The 17,318-nt window shown below is 39.1% G+C and overlaps 1 protein-coding gene across 1 annotated transcript in view; it reads left to right on the top strand.

Annotated features, from left to right (window-relative positions):
* The window catches only part of LOC140312974 (protocadherin-15-like), a 192,614-nt gene that overhangs the window by 138,120 nt on the left and 37,176 nt on the right, over nucleotides 1-17,318 (top strand). Inside the window, exons 23-24 of the mRNA XM_072390881.1 lie at nucleotides 1,805-1,945; nucleotides 3,710-3,822. Of these exons, the coding sequence (XP_072246982.1) occupies nucleotides 1,805-1,945; nucleotides 3,710-3,822 (254 nt within the window). The remainder of the gene's footprint in view (nucleotides 1-1,804; nucleotides 1,946-3,709; nucleotides 3,823-17,318) is intronic.

The following is a 17,318-nucleotide window of genomic DNA, read 5'->3' as shown; positions in this document are numbered from 1 at the left end:
CCGCGGTGCTGTGCATATCTTGCAAGGGGATCTTTTTTTTTGTTGTTTCCTCACTTGTATGAGTCATCTACTAACTGCTTTAGACAGAATCATATTTTGTTATCATCTTACTTCACTGTATCTTAGCAGAGGATTGTGAGACTTACCTTTTTTCTTTTTCAACTTAAAACCAAGCAGCGACTGATGAGACAACAAGATGTATACTGTAGCTGGTACTGTTTCTAAGTATGTGTAGTTCCAGCTCAAGTCCAGCATGACTGGACTTTCTGGCCTTATTAGTGTCCCTTCTACCGGTGGGATCTCACCGGGGCTGAATAAGCTTTTAGTCTCTCTGCTGCACATGAGCACTAAGTGGTACAGATGTCTGTCAGTTCTAGCTGTGAGTGGTACAACTTCGACACAATGTCAGTGTGACTGCTGTAAATCTTACGTTCTCTCTCAGACGGAGACACTGGCTCCTTCTGGTCTTTCTGCCCAACCTCCTCACTGCAACTCTGAAATAGTTCTTTTTAATGTGAACTTGTACTTCATTCTCACAGTTTCCCTGCATCTAATTCAGGATTTTTCTCACTGTAGAATGTATTCAGCATTACTAAAGCCCAAGGAAGAAATCATTGTTGTGTTTGCAGGATCACAGTGGCAGTGTGGAAGGCATGGGAGTAACAAGTGACAAACAGAAGGGATTAAATTTCCTAACTAGCCCACTCTTTTATTGACCCGGATATAGGAGCTCAAAGTATTATATTGACAACATTGACAACAATGACACTTTAGCTTGCTAAACACAGAAACAAATGTGTGCACACACTCACACATTTTCTCTCTGTTACACAAGCTCATAAAAGCCTACATTTGCAAAGAAAGACAGAACAGACTGAAAGTGTTGATGGAACAAACTGTACGTGAGCATTACATAATGAAGGTTAGAGAGGTTCAGAGCACCTTTACCTAGGAATAAGTGATACTAATGGCTTTTAAAAGGAATACTGCTAAACTCTATAACATCAGTTGTTGATGTCATTCTGAATAAGAGATTGCCATGGAGACAAATGTCCCAGAAAGGCCTTTAATGTTCAGTACAAGATTTGAGGAGTCTGTACTTTGTGACCGGAAGAAAAGTTTACCGTAGCTGTTTTTAGTTCAACTCAGATCAGCCAATGATGTGTTTTTTTCTGAGACATAATTCAGTCAAATTTATCAGCCCTAGAGTTGTTCTTTCCTTCATGCACTGTCAGTTTGACCTGATTAGGACTAGATTCTTCCAAAGGAACATAAACAAAAGAAAAATAAATAGCTGCTTCACCTGTCCTTATCCTCAGCATGAGTTACCAAGGGAGTTTACTTCAGTGGTGGCCATAGACTATTCATAGTATGCGAAATTACACAAGAAAAAAGTTTTTTTCTTAAAATCTGCTCCGTAAATTCACTTAGGTTTTTTGCAACGTTTAAAAAAAAACGCATTTGTGCTGCTAAGTCCCCCAGGGGGTCCACTGCTACAACAGGATTTTGCTCTCCATAGCCTCAGGTTTTTATCCCATCCGCGGGGAGAAAAAGCATGTCATGAAGAGAGTAAAGCTTTGATAAGCTTAAGAAAAATCTGTTTTCATTTTCAGGTCCAGAGGGTTGAAATTGGGTGAAGATAAGCCGTAGAGATGATTAGTAATCAGGACCCATGATTAATCTTAATCAACGGGCCATATTAAAGTCCAGTCTGTCACTAATGAGTGCAAGTGTGTTACTGCACCAAGGGGATGAATTTAGTGAAGGAGTTTTTGTATTTCACTGTACTTTCTTCTTCCTGAAGGGTACTCCAGCAAGTTTTGTCCGCTACAGAGTGGACCTGGAAAGGTCACCGTACAGTGGGAGCATCTTTGATGTGGAAGAGGAAACTGGAAGAGTCATCACCAAAGTCAACCTCAATGAAGAGCCCAGTGTCACCTTTAAGGTGAGCAGCAGTGATCATGATAATAATATTAGGGATTTGTTACTTCTGCCTGTTCTGTTATCTTGTCCTTTCCCAGATATGAAATCATATATTATGTCAGTGAAGGGTTACACAGTTATATTTGACCAAAAATGGATTTGCTATTTGAGGGAGGGGGCTGCACGGTGGTGTGGTGACTAGCACCGTCAGTATGTATGCTTGGGTTCTCTCCAGGTACTCCCACCATCCAAAAACATGCATGTTAGGTTAATCGGTGACTCTAAATTTGTGTGAGCATGCATGATTGTTTGTCTCGTTTGTCTCTATGTGGCCCTGTGATATTGATCTGTGCAGGTTGTACCCTGCCTCTCACCCAATGACAGCTGGGCTCCAGTGACCTTAAATTGCATTAAGCGGATATAGATAATGGATGGATTGATGTTTAAGGGAATCCTTGGGGAATCCAAGCTAAGTTACATCTTCTATATATAATACAGTAAGGGGAAGGCTGGATGGTGGTGTTGTAGCAAACAGTGTTGCCTTGAATTCACCAGCAGCCTGATATTCAGCAATGTAAGGAAACAATTTTTTTTTCTTTTTTAGTTGTCAGCTGTATCATAAATACAAGAGTCAAGGAGTTCTTTTACACAGCCTCATTCAATGGTGTGAATACAAATTTGTCCTGTGACACTTTGATGTACCACCAGCTCATACAGTGTGTCCCAATATAAGTGGCAACCTAGGAACCTCTGTCTGGTGTCTTTCAAAAAGTTATTCTTTGTAAAACTGAGTCCAAACATATTGCAAGACTAAATAACAGAAACCTCTACCACCTCATTTGTGTTCATTTCTGCAGTGTCAGAGAGTCAGAGAGTCCTTGGTCTTTGCACCGAATGTGTAAAACGCATGTCTAGTCTTTAAAACTGGTATTTTATCCAAACTGGAGCATTGAAAGTGGATGATACACAGATAATGGAAAAAGTAACATTATTTTTCACTGTGAACAAAGCAATAGTTTATGTCTCTCTTATTTGTTAATTATTACATAGCATAGTTTATAGATATGTTTGTCAAACTCATGCTATCAATCAGGCTTGAGTAGATTTGATATACATTGCTAGCTGCATCTAGAACAACATTGTTCAGATCCTGAATTCATTATTTTGCAGAAACACTAGTAGACCTACGGTACAAATGTCCTCTCTGTCTGTATGATATAGATGCGTCGGTTTAAGTTTGGAAGTAAGTTCTGATCAAAAGTGGTCACAGGAGACTCATATGGAGACAGATTTTAATAACAGGTGTAAACCGACCTCTTGAGATCAGGTCACCCACGACACATGTTAATGTCAGGTTTAAACAGGATCTACGGTTGTAGTGAGATAGATGTTGTGTGTTAGGTTCTTTTGTCTCGCTGCCCTCCTTTGTTGTCCATTTCAGGGTCTTTTTTTGTTCTCACTTCTATCTCCTCTGCCCTGTTTCTTTAAAAATCCTTACCACGTTTATTCTCTCCCTGCCTATCTCTCCCTCTCTGCTCCCACAGTCTATGAAGGTGGATCAATACATTCATACTTGTTCTGTACGAGCTGTGCAGGCTGCTTACCAGATCCTGTATCGACAATCTTTCTTTATTACAGTGCTAAACGTATCTACAAAAAAAAAAAAAAAAGAAATTCAGAAAGTATTTCTGTACAAAGTTGGTGGTATGTTTGAAAAATTGTGATAACTATGGACTTGCATGTGCTCGTTCTTATTGTTTACAATCATTTCCTTCCCCATTTGCAGCTGTTTGTGATAGCTTTTGATGATGGGGAGCCAGTAAAGTCGAACAGCACTTTGGTTGAAATCACTGTGATTCAGCCTTCCCGCATCCCCATCTTCACTGAGGAAGAGTATAGGTAAGTCTCTTTTACACACCGTTGACATGGCTGCCTGCACCTGTAACTTCCCACACCTTAGAACAGCTGAGGCTTCTCTGCCAGACAAATGGGACAGCGGTGAAAAATGTTGGAAGTATACTGTGACACACATTCACATTTGTGGTCACAAACCTTCATTAGGCTTCTTAAATATTCTGGTCAATATTTAATCAGTTGGTGAATTATATATTCTCCTTTGAGCCACTGTGAAGTCACTTTTTCTCATGCATTTATTATTTTGTGGTAACGATGGCAGTCGGTGTATTGTTTTGCTCTTGCTGTCAGAAATTCAGCCTCCGACTTCCTAATGCTCTCTTATCTGTGCATGACAAGTCCAGCTTTATGTATAAATACATACTGAAAGTTCAGGGTATAGTAGATGCAGCACCACTATCACCACCACTGTAAAACATATTTCTGTCTGAGGGTAAACACGGGGCTCTCCTGACTATATTGCATTACATTTATAGACTCATTTATCACTTACAATTGAGAAAACAACATTTAAGTGGCATAAGAAAACCTGATATACACACTGAGTACTTATCCACTATAAATCTATGTAAATGAAAGAGTATAAGTAGAACAAGTACAGGAGTGCAAGTAAGAGCAGGTTGGATGTGTTTAGGTGTTAGAGTTGTTAGGAGAGGAGCCAGACACGAGTCTTCAAGACATTCTTGAAGGTAGAGAGGGACAGCCCAAGCCTTCAGTTATCAAGAGTTTTAACAAGATTAACTGTTTTTTTGTTTTTACTGAAAGAGGCAGGAGGAGATGTAGGTTGAGTGAGCGTCACCTGTACTGCTCTGACATGACAGGCTCCCTCACATGTGACGCTCCGCTGAACTGGGCCCTGACTCAGTCGAATTTGTCTTAACTGGTGATGCTGTGACTTGGAAGGCAGCAAAAAGGTGATCCATGATTCAAATTAAACAGGGTTTATTAACATGCCAGTTGAAGCTGCTTCAGAATATATTCTGTGGTGTGCCACAAATGAACCATGGCCATGTGTTGTGCTATGCGTTGTGCAGCAGTAGGTATCTGTCAGCAGTGCTGAGAGAATTCTCGTCAGACTGTTAGGCTTTAAGGTGTGATGGCAAAGTTACCTGGCACAAAGCAGTCATTAGGAGCTTGGAGTAAAGTGTGTTGATTCACTAGCTTATATGTTGGGAGTCTTGGCAGACTGTCTTTTGTTGCAGAATTAGATACCCATTTATGCATAACACAAGTATATATTGTAAGTCCTAACTAACTTGTTAATACTTCACCTGAGGTGTTGCAGCTCTGTGCACAGGTTTGTCTTCATGTCCATGTCGCTGTCTTTTCTTAATCTATCCCTACTCTACAGATCAGTGTGGGTGCATTTTATAAATGCTTTCCTGATGGTTTATAATCCAGCACTTTCTTTGTGTGCTCACGTTCTTTCCTTGTTCAGCTTTATTCAGTGATTGATTCGTGGAACGGCAGCAAAGCTGTTGAAAGGCCATTGATTAACGTTTTAAATAAGTGGTCTGTCTGAAACGCTCACAAAAGGTCAGGACTATAGGCACAAGCCTCTGTAGGGTGTCACGTTGACAAAGCTAACCACACACAGTGGCAGGTCTGCCATAAATTATGAGCCCTGAAAGCAATAGCCTGGTCTCTTATGCTGGAGAAGCTTCTCTTCAGTGGAGAGTATCCAATCTGCCTGCTCTGCGATGAACTGCCTCTTCATTCCTCACCTCGCTATCTCTCAGCACTGTCCTTTCCCCAAGAAACCTTTCAAACACAAATCACTCTCTGAATGTCCATGGAAGACCTCGTCTGTCTCTGCAAAGGCAGTTAGTTATAGCAGCAATCAGGTAAGCTTATCCCTACAGCTCCAGGGCACACAATTAAAAACAACACTGCAGGGCTTTGGCTGGCTTAATGATTTCTTTTCTTGCTTTATGGTAACTCCCCTCCATCTGTCAGAGGGAAATGAGAGGTTCCCAGTCATTGTTGGCTAAAATAGATGGCTTGTGCTGTTGTTGCTATTGTAGCAACACATTGCCACCTGCTTTTCAGAGGTATGGAACAAAAACACCTTGTGTTATTTCTATGGAAATAATCTTTGCTTAAAATCTCAGATTTCTTTCTAACCCTGGATTAAGGCTGTAACTCTTATTACTTTGACTAATTTTGTATCTGTAGATACTTGTATACAAAATTACCCCCAACTCTCTCTTTTACCACTCTCCTGCAGCCCTTTCCATTTTCTCCTCTCGTGTGTGAAGAAGCTTTTTGTCTGAAGCCGAAAAGTAAACTTCACAATGAAATTTGGAAATCAGTATGTCCTGGAATATTTCAAGGGTTCTGTTTCGACAACTGAAAAAATGTTGTGGTATTTTCATTTTTTTTTTTTAACAATAACACAATCAGGTCATCAGCTCAACGAAGTGGTTCTCACTTCACTCAATGACTGAGCATGTGTGTAAACTTTAATTGACTTTGGGGTCCAACTCTACTGTTGTTTTGCTGCTTTCTTTCTCTTTCTTGTTGTCATCATGGCATTGCTGGGCATGATCACAAACCCTCAAACATGAGAGACTGAGACATATTATGCTGTACAAAGACACAGGAGATGTTCCCATGTGTGTTTGTTCCCATGTGCTTTAATCAAAGGGTTTGATTTTGAATATTTTACCTGAGACCACATATCTATTTAGACAGAAACACATTAAACTCAAATACATAGTCATTAATATTTATGTTTAATATAACTTAAATTGCCCTTCTATATAGCATGGAGTCTGCCCCCAAACGACAACAGAGTTTTATAAATTAAATTGTTGTCCATCTCAGCTGACTGAGAGCTATTTATTCATACACTAGGTGATAAACGAAAGGTGCATCTTCCCATTCTGCTTATTTTTCTTGCATTCCGATCCATCTCTTTCTTCTGTTGCTTGCTGTTTCATCTGTTGTTTGTAAATGACATGAAAATGAATCAATGCAGCAATGGTATCTTTTAAAGTGATTGCAACACAATCACAGTCACGTGTAAGTGACAGTGCTAGGAGTTGAGGAAAAAGAAGGCAATTTTAAACTGAAAACCAATCACGCCAACAAGTAAGCCATAATTAATTAGGTATTCTTTCTTCTTTGGTTCCATAATTAGAAGATGAATTGTAAAAGATCTGCATGGGCAAACTGTCACATTGGTCAAGTTTTGGAGAATAACCTTTGGAGCCTGATCATTAAAGCCCAGTGAATGGTTCTATTCCATGAGACTAACAGGCACAACCCTTTAGGGAATATAATCATCGTGCATGAGGGACGATAATTAATCATTTCTCCTGTCTCACTCCAAATGGAGGGGTAAGCTGCTGTGTAACATGGTCCAAATTTGGGGAACTCCCCCAGCCCCCGTTTTTACTACGGCTATCTTTCTAGCCCAATAGTACAAACCTGCTATCTTAGCAGTTTTTTTGTGTTTCTTTTAGTCCCATAGCACTTCCCCTTCTAAATCTACTTTAAATCGCTTGAGACCGTTGCCTCACTGGTTCTAAGTATGTCATTTTGCATTCCACCTCCTCCTCTTTTCACCCCCTCACAGCCAAGCACCCATATCCCGAGTTCTTTCCTCCAACCTCATCTCTCCCTGTTTCTGTTTCACTTTTTCTTCCCTTTGTGTCTATCCTAACTTTGCAGTCAGCTGCTTAGTCAGCAAATGATAGGAGTTTAATTTTGCTTGCTATAATTAAATTATCATTCATTATGTTGGAGAGGGCTTTACGTGATCTTTTTAGCACATAAAATTCCCATTGTACTTTTTGTCTATTCGTGTATTTGAAAATACCACGGCGCATACGGTTTTCCATATATATATATATATATATATATATATATTTGTTTTGTGTATTTTGCTAGTCATACTGGCAATATTTCTATGTTTGTGAAAACTAGTACACCCGACTTATAATAACACTTATAATACACATTTCACCAGCTGACCTCAGTACAGCTTAGAAAGAAATTGGATTCCTTGACATATTTTGCAACTTTGTTTCAGTTCAAACAAATTGGAAATATGACTTAATACTATATTTTCAAGAGAAGGACCTTGTTCCATTCTTACACGATAAAGGAATTGAGCTGTTCAAAAGTTCACGGTTCATTTTGATATATTTTTTTAAAATAATGTCTGTGACTGTGCTCCAGATGTTTTAATTGGTTATAGTTCTGGACTGCTGAAAAGGCCAGTTTAGCATCTGGTCTCTTTTTCTACAGAGCTATGCCATTAAAATAAATGCAGATTGTGGTTTGGTATGGTCTTGCTTGAAGAAGCAAAGGCTTTCCTGAAAAAGACTGTCAAGATTATATATCGCTTCTATCTACTGTGTGTTTTTCCTCACGGTACCTCAGCTTCTTTTGGAAGCAGGGTTTTACTGTATTCCCTTTGCAGCAGTACACTATTTTTACAAACAGCAGATGTTGTGCCATACCGATGCTCTTTCTTACGGTTAGTGTTGTATACAGTGTCAACACTCACAAACATGTTGTCCCTGTTCGTCCATGCTCCTTCACTAATTACTCAATTAGCAACAGTATGCAAATAATTACTGTAGACACGTTGTTTTTGGCTTCACATAAAAAAAGGTATTTTCTTTGTTTCAGTAAAAATATTCAACCTCATTCTTAAGTAGCCTTTTTAATGAAAAAGAAATGCTACTTTTTTCTGTCCATTAAGATCAGTGGCACTGGTAATACCACAGCTGTGAAATAATGCATCTCATTTCTATAGTTAGTTGATGTCACTGATTACAGGTACTCCCTGCTTTAGACCTTAACAGGATATATATACACATACATAAACCTTAAACCATACAGTGTCCTCTCCCACATACTGGCATCATGCCTTACTGCAAAGCTACATTTATTCTAAAAAAGGCACCTATTTTTTTTTTTACTATTTACCCACTGGTTTATAATTCTTTTCTTATGATCCCTTCCTTCCTCCTTCTAATCACAGCTGTGAGTTATGGAGCTTTTTCATGCCTCTGAAGGGCATGATTGATTTTCAGCTTCAAGTTTGAATCGGCTGCATTGAGCCTTAAAACTGTAAACGCTAGAGGCACGCTGACCTTTTACTCTTCTCTCCTAAATAGGCAGGCATCACTTGGTTGTCAGATAGAAAGTCACACTCATTGTACATATCCCAAATATCAAACAAAAGGTCAATGCAGAGAGATGGAGGAGAAACGCAACATAGCCTGCCATTTAGGGCTCACACTAACTTTCTAGATAAGTGTCGATAAATATATAGAACACGAATGCAGCAGAATCAGGGGATGGTGCTGATATTTATGCTTTTTATCTGGTCAGCTCATATTTATTTTAATTTATTTATTGATTGGATAAAAGTTAGGATTTTTCTACAATATTTTTAATAATAATTTTGTGCGCTGTGATGTGGTGGTTCTTAGTCTCGTCTGGTACATTTTGACTTGCCTTTTGATGCACCGTTCCAGAACTTTCACCGATTCTTAGAAGTTTCCTTTAATTTAGCTTAGTGGGTGACAAGTTGGTACAAGAAAACCAGATACGGCTGAAATACATTACTTAAACTTGTGCAATCACAGCTTCTGTGCATCTGCATGAATTAAATTTAAGAAATGAATTTAATATGAAATGAATCACGTTAATTTGTGATTATTTCGGGATCTACTATGAGACCAGACTGGGCTAAGCAGAAAAAACTCAATTGTTCATTGAAATTCAAATGTAGCAGATACTGTTAAGCACGGTATTCTTATCTTCAGACTTGACCCCACAGACAACATTTAAAACGGCACTTTGGAGTCGTGTCAGCTGGTCCAACACCCAGTTTCCATTTTGAATTTCCTTGCATTCATCCGGCATTTGTCTTGTTGGTGGCATGTAAGAGTCTTTCAGTTGGTGAAAGCTCCAGGTGTTGGTATGGTAGAAGAGATAATTTGGACAGCAGTTGTAATTTCACAGTGAAACATGCAGGATGGCATCGGTACCTATGCGGCACAGCTTGATATCACATTGCACAAGCCTCAGTTGCTGGCCCAGTTTGGACAACACGCTCATCAGTCAGCATGCACACATTTACTTGCTCGGTCCCCTCTTGAGTGTTAAATGACCCATTGGATTATTTGCATGTGAAGTGATGTCCTGTGGGTTGACATGACTAACCTGACAGTATCTGTCAGTTTAGCCACCCCACCTCGGGCTCAGTGGCTGCACAAAATATGCTGCAGTTTTGGTAATATTTTTCATTTTGCCCTCTTGAAGACGCTTCATTTTCTGTCTTGTGGAACTTGAAGGAAAAGGGTTTGCTGTGTAACTATCCCAAAATACTGAGATTAGAGGAACAGCAGAGGGAATTACACGATCACCCGAGGGGCTGCAAGCTTCTTCTTTTGTAGAACAGGATATTTTATTGCAAATAATTGCCTAAACATTTCTTCATTACAGAAGTGTTGGATCTCTGAGATGTTTCTGAGACACTTTATTTTGTGTGTGTGTTTTCCCTGCCAAAAGCGTTTGTGTACTGTAAATTGTGAAAATGTATTTTCGATAAAGATTTGACAATTTTGCTGCTTAACAGATGGGATGTTTACCTGTTTATTTTAGTCTTATCTTTTTTTGTCCATAGACATTTTTTTACTGGCACACACAACTTCTATCGTCCAAATTTGCACTTTCTGTAGAAACACTGAGCTGTTTCTTTTCTTTTCTCTCTTCTAGTCAGAAAATGTTTCAGGCCAGAGCAATAAGTCATAAGATCAATCAAGAAAAAAAAGGGTTCAATAGCATTCATAATGTAGAATGAAAAACTCTGTCAAAATATTTCTAATGCATTCTAATCATATTCCTAAGACATTCTGATGTATTTATAAGGCTTCACAAAGACTTTATAGATTTTCACAATCATTAGAATTTACTTAAAACACTTTGACACAACACTTTGAGTCAAATAGGGCATGGTGAATTCTAAAATTATGTGGTACCACAAGTCCACCACAAAATACTTCATCAACATGTAAATGTATTATAATGTCTCATAAATGTGCTTATCAGCCATCAGACATGACTTTCCAAGAAAGCGTTACCATCATATGAGATGGTTCCATAAATAATGTCATACAGCTGAGCAGATATTCCCATATTTTAGTTGACAGTAGAGAGCTTTAAAGGAATATATCTTCTTCTATATACTATATGAATTGTCAGTCCTTGTTACTAGGTTATTTCCATCTGGCACCACCCCTGCAGTAGCCTTTGCTGTTGTACTATTGTGCTTTTTTGTCCGATTTGAACTTTGTCTTCTTGCTGCATTCCAACCCTTCCCCTCACACACACACACACACACACTGGTATAATGTTTATCCTCAAAAACTGATTCTTGACAAATGAAATTGCTTTGTGATACTGTGGATGTCAGAGACCGTACTATTTTCCAAACCTTTTGAAAATCTTGAGTGGTCCTGGGTTCTTGTAATAGCTCTTTTTATCTGTTTCTCATTTGCTATTCTTCACTGTACTTCTCAATTCCTTTTCAGTCTTGCCAAACATAAACTGTATTTTTCAAAGTACCAGCCTTCAGTCAGTAACTCAATGCAGCTCAAACTCTTTAAATGAAGAATGGTGGTGCTGCTCTTATCTCAACGTGACAGCAATTTTTAAAAGAGGAAAGTACACTGAGCCTGAAACGTGGTTTGATACATATGATAGAGTTTTTAAAGTTAGTGGCTTGATGGAAATGTTAAGACTCTGTAGGTTCAGCAGAAAGTACCAACAGTACAGATGATAAAGAGGATTTATAGTGGAACTGTTTCATATGTTGACCAAATAAAGAAAGAATGCTTAATAAATCAAGTAGTATGCTTTATATCATCCACTCTGACAAATAATGAAAGGTTGACAGTGGCCTACACAGCAGATATTTGACCGTCTTGCTATTAATCTTCCAGTTGAATGTGCTCTGTAACCTTCATTATACCCCAGAACATTACAGTGTTCAGTCTCCAACATTTGAAACGGGAATTCTGTCTCTGAATCCAGTTGTCAAATATTCTGCCATTCATTTGAAATGTTCACTGCTTTCATGGTAATTGAAATTTTGTAATGAGATTCAACTCAACATGCTTCATCCTTTGTTAAAGATGCAAAGCAACTGAGCTGACTTTGCCTTTGCATTTGGAATCACTTAGAATTGATAGAGAACAAAGCCCTGGATTAAGTGTTTCCTTTTTGCCTGCTTGTATTGAGGAATGTGGAATGCATTCCCTATGTCTAATATAAGTCAGATCAGTGGTTTGTCACTTTAAGAATTTGCTTCCAGGCATGAACGAAGACGTTAACACCAGGTTGATGCATCAGCTAACTAACAAACTCCCAAGCACATACTTTATGTTTAACAGTCATTGAATTTGACTGATTCCTAATTACTGGGGAAAAAAAAACAGTGGAGCGTAATACCACAATCAACAGTCACACTGAGAAGTGGTGCAGCACATTTGTAATAAGCATTAATGATTGTTTGTGTACTGCTCTCATCTTGACTTGAGAGCACATCACGATAAAATGAGTCATGTTCGACTTAACGTTGTTCAAGACCTTGATTCAGCAATCTGCACCCTAACCAGAACGTGGACTCAAGCAAGGTCCCTCCATACATCTCCCAGCAGGTCCATTGCCTCTTATTCAGTCAGCGATACAGTGCCTGGAAGGAAAGGGAAGGTGAGGTAGAAAGTGGTAGATGGTAGACACGGTAACAGCGGCCCCTGTGGCGCATAACAAGGTTTATCCGCCTCCGCCTCGCCTCGTCTCGCATCAGTCTGCCACTGGCCCTGGGGCAGAGTGCTCGCTGACACCTGTGGGCCACCCACGCTTCTCAGTGGCATGTCATTCACCCTCTGTCATGTTGACATGAGGACTCTCTATTGCCTATAGATATGTCAACATTTTCCTTTTTTTGCTCTGCCATTCTTTGTCTCACTTTGAATTTGATCTTTCTTTATCTGAATATGAAAGGTTTCTTTGGTGTTCCTTCCCTGATCTCTTGAAGTTTCAGTATATGAGCCAACCCAAAGCTCCCATAATGTAATTATCAAATATTGTACGAGTGCTTCTGCTCAAGTGGCTGGTTAGTCATTTCACTCTATTAGCTATCATTTGCATGCGGTGTATTTTGCAGTCTTGGCCCACTGCCTGTCTGACTTTCAGTATCTACTAACCATTCTGTCATACTTTTTGTCTGCATGTGGATACATGTATGTGCTAATTTGAACACTTCACTCACCTTCACACCCACCTTTGCATTTCTCAATAGGTTACAACCCTCAGGCAGATTCGCTTTGCCGGGAAGTGATAATAGTGTCGGTGCTACCTCTTCCTTGAAATTGCACGCTTCTAAAATATTCAGCCCAAATTTAAAGATCAACCTGAGACAATTCTATGAATAGGTTATTCAGTTCTGTAGTGTTTTAACAAAGCGGCAACCACAAAGGCTTAGGCCGACTTCAGACCGGGACCATGGCATGTGCGAAACATGATGATTTTCATGATGACATTAGACTATCCACACCAGCTGCGTTGGACACGTGTCTCAGCTGCGCTGTAGCTAAGAGACAAAGAGTTTTCACAAGGTGACGTCTATTTTTCAAACGGAGTGAAATGGCAATGGTTCACAAAAAAAAAAAAAAAAAACATTTGTTGGTCATCATTATGACCTCAAATTAATTTTTTCACCATAGTTCCAGTGTGTAGGACATTATGTCACATAATTAAAAATACAATGTACCTGTTATGATGCTGATTGATGATGATGATGATGATAGTGATGATGAGGAAGAATGATGGTGTGAATGGGTGAATGTGGCATGTAGTGTAAAAGTGTTCTGAGTGGTCAACTAGACTAAAAAAGCGCAATATAAGCACAATTCATTGACCATTTACCCATTTACCATAGACTTTCCAAGTCATAACAACCGTGGATTACACTTAGCTCTGTATTTATGGCCATTGTGCAGCAGCACCTCAGCTTCAGGATTGTTTGTGTGACTGCAAATATGCTCACAGTAGTTCAGCAAAGCACATAAACTCCATTCCAAGTGTGGAGCCAGGATTAAGTGTACAAATATGCCTCATACTGATTGTTATTTATAATGGACAACCACTTTTGACTTAAGAGTTACTGCTTAAATCTGAATGAATATGTACTTTCAGTTTGATTTTAATAAACATTTCCCCTTCCACACCGCCTTTTCAAGATGGTGTGGTTGGTTGGTCAATGTGTCTTAGTGTTCTGTGCATAGTGTACAGTGACAGACAGCTCCTCTGTTTCTGACTCAGCAGCAGATGTAGTCTCAGAGCTCAATCAATGTCTGCGTGTATGGAGGAGCAGGTACAGCAGAACAAGCCACAACAGACACCATTGCTATTATAAAGCCTCTGAGTCTTTTATGCCCGTGCTGCATTGCCTCTGTTCAGTCCGTGCAAAGAAGTATATTTGAGTCAATTAAAGTCTAGTCATAGAACTTCAGCTCAAAATACTTTACAAAATTATACTCCAGAACTATACAACTTTCTTAAAGTTCATCATCTCAAGGGGTTGTGTTAATTCACTCAAAGATATGCTTTTGTTATTGATGGATAACAAAATTAAATATAAATCTGCTGATAAACATTCATATGATTGCCATCAATGTATCAGTAGTGTTGTTTTTGCAGCTTGGCAACATCTTAGCTTATGATGTCACACATCGGCAAGTAACACACGTGAACTCTCTCAGAAGACAGCATGGAAAGGAACTCGCAGCCAACAGCTCAACATATGGGGTGCAGAGATGCTCCTTCTCAGTAACTTGTCCAAGATTTAACTGGTTAACAAGCACTGCAATATCCTTCCTACTTCACTCTTACCTATCTGTCAGCAATCTCTGTCTGCCTATATAGTTCTGAAGTTGAGTAGAGTTGTTCCTGCAGCTGGATGAAAAAGATAACATTGCTTCTTGATATTCATGATGCATTCTCACCAGGGCCCAAGCTTATTCATTTTATTTGCCAGTGATGTCATTATGATGATCAGGTGAAGAAATGGCTTAAACTTCTTCCTCTTTTTCTCGCTTTTTTATTCATGCTCCGAATCCTTGACATCTCGCCTTCATCTTGTCGGGATTTGGGGTCCCATTTCAGATATTACTTTAGCTTTGGAAAACTCAATTAGATTCTCCCAAATTTGAACAACACCCCCATTGCTATGGTTATATGGTTATGGTGCCAAGCCGATTGACAAAAGGACCAGCAGACACTGTAACAACAGGAGTTGAATTAAGACAAGGTGTATGTTCTTGCATGAAACCAAATATCTTGCCTCAGGTCTGTTTGTAGTTTTGAAGGTTTTGATGGAATTCAAATGCGTTCTGGTGAGCTTTTTGAAAGTGATTGCAACACTTGCATTGATTATAGAGTCACTCCTCTTATAAACTCATCCATAGTTGTTGATGCATGCTTCGACTTCATTTTAGGTCAGACTCCACACTTTGGATTAAATGTGTTATTTTCTAGCTGCGAAAACTACTTTTCAGTTGAGCTCAGAAATCACACAAATACCAGCTTGGAGCTTCTTAAAAGCCACACAAGGCTGATTCTATCTGGCTTTTGCATGAAATGGTGGACATGCTTTTTTAATATGTAGGTACAGCAAAAATATTGACAAAGATAATTTCACGTGTTGACCAAATATAGAAATAATGCTTATCAAATCAGGTGGTGTGCTTCACGTCATCCACTCAGAAAAAAAAAAAAAAAATAGTGACAAAAGAAAATAGCAGCATCCATTTAAAGTGATGCCAAAAGCCTTCATCCGTGTTGTGCAGTGACCTACATGGCAGACATTTAACTTTCTGTCCATTAATATCCCTGTCAATTGTGCCCTGTAACCGAGATTATACAGTCTTTTGTGCAGAACTTGTATTTGATTGAAGAATGGTTGCTTAGTAGAAAGACAGTTGTGAAAAGTCCAGTGGCATTGCCTCTAGAACAGACATTAGATTGCTGATTGCTCAGTTAGAATCGTAGGCTCATACAGTATTGTGTCACCCTTGGCTTAAAATGGCATATTTATGTGACTGATTTATAATTAGGTTTTTTTTCACTGTGCTGCAAGCCACTTTGCTCACATTGTTCTAGGGTTGCCTCTGTGTTTTTGTCATTCCGTTCCTGAAACAAGCAGGTAATCTACTTATGTGAGGGTCACATTAATAATTTGGTTCCTGTCAGGTTGGGGCACGATGTTGCTTCATTCCCTGAATACCACAGAGACACCAATTATTTGGTGACTGCCCGATAGAACACAAGAAGGAAAATGAACAGAAGTCATTTAGTATTATCCAAACAACACATTATTGACATGTCAATAATAACATGCACCTCAGTCCTTTCACTGTGGCATGATCTTTGGATGGTATGCTTTATCATCCACTGTACAATAGAATGGCTGCTTTACTCCAAATTCATTCTCAATCTAAAATGTCCTTGGAGGCTGTTTGTCCTTTGGGAAATTCAGAGTGCGTGAACTCAGGGGTTACTGAAGACCAGTGAGAAAAGAAAACATTGAAAAATATGTGATAAACATGGACCGGAGGCAGTAAAACGCCTCTTCTCCCCTCTAAGAAACCGTCTACTACCAAAGATACCCTGTGACATTGACATTGACTGTATAATAGAATGTGACAGTCACAGATTATGGTTGTAAGTGTTACTCCCACCACACCAATGCAGGTGTCCTACTACTGACATGAATCATGGTCAAACTTTGAATGAAAACTGCAATAAAGGGGATACCACCATGAATGCCAAACGCTGAAGCACATCTCATATGCACTGATGAGAGGGGAAGCTGAAAAGCAGGCACAGTATCACAAAAGGATGTCACAGTGAGATGACATTGGCTTAAATCATCTCTCACAGAAACATCAGTACAGGGTTCTTCTCTATTTATGGGAACTGTAATTTCTGTGCAGAGCGGTGACAATGTTATCTACTATATTTTGTTCATATCCCTGTTTGTCAAGCATAGTAATGTGTAACTTATCAGGGAAAAATATTTTAATCGTTTTGCAAAGAAAATAGAGTTAGGTTCATATGTTGTGATGATGAAATCCTCTGCCTGGCGGTTCAGTCGTGGGTGAAAGGTCATTACAACAACCTGCTTGAGAGACAAGATGTTCAAAGAATTGTTTGAAGAAATGCATAAATGATCAAGGGGAAAAAAATATCTTTGACTTCATACTCCCACCACATGATAGAAAAAAATAAATGAAGCAGCATTTTTATGTTATACTCCTGTAGAGAAGAATCAACGGCATAACTGCTTTGTTATCGAGAGGTTGAAGGATGTTTATAATGACTGAAAAAGCTAGTGTTTTCAGTTAATGATTCTCAGGTGCTTATATTCGAAGATATTTGGCTGCTCAGTTCTT

Source organism: Leuresthes tenuis, unplaced genomic scaffold (assembly GCF_036924035.1).
Source record: "Leuresthes tenuis unplaced genomic scaffold, fLeuTen1.0.hap1 SCAF_8, whole genome shotgun sequence".
In the NCBI taxonomy this organism is placed as follows: domain Eukaryota; kingdom Metazoa; phylum Chordata; class Actinopteri; order Atheriniformes; family Atherinopsidae; genus Leuresthes; species Leuresthes tenuis.
This window is presented reverse-complemented; position numbering and strand designations above follow the sequence as displayed.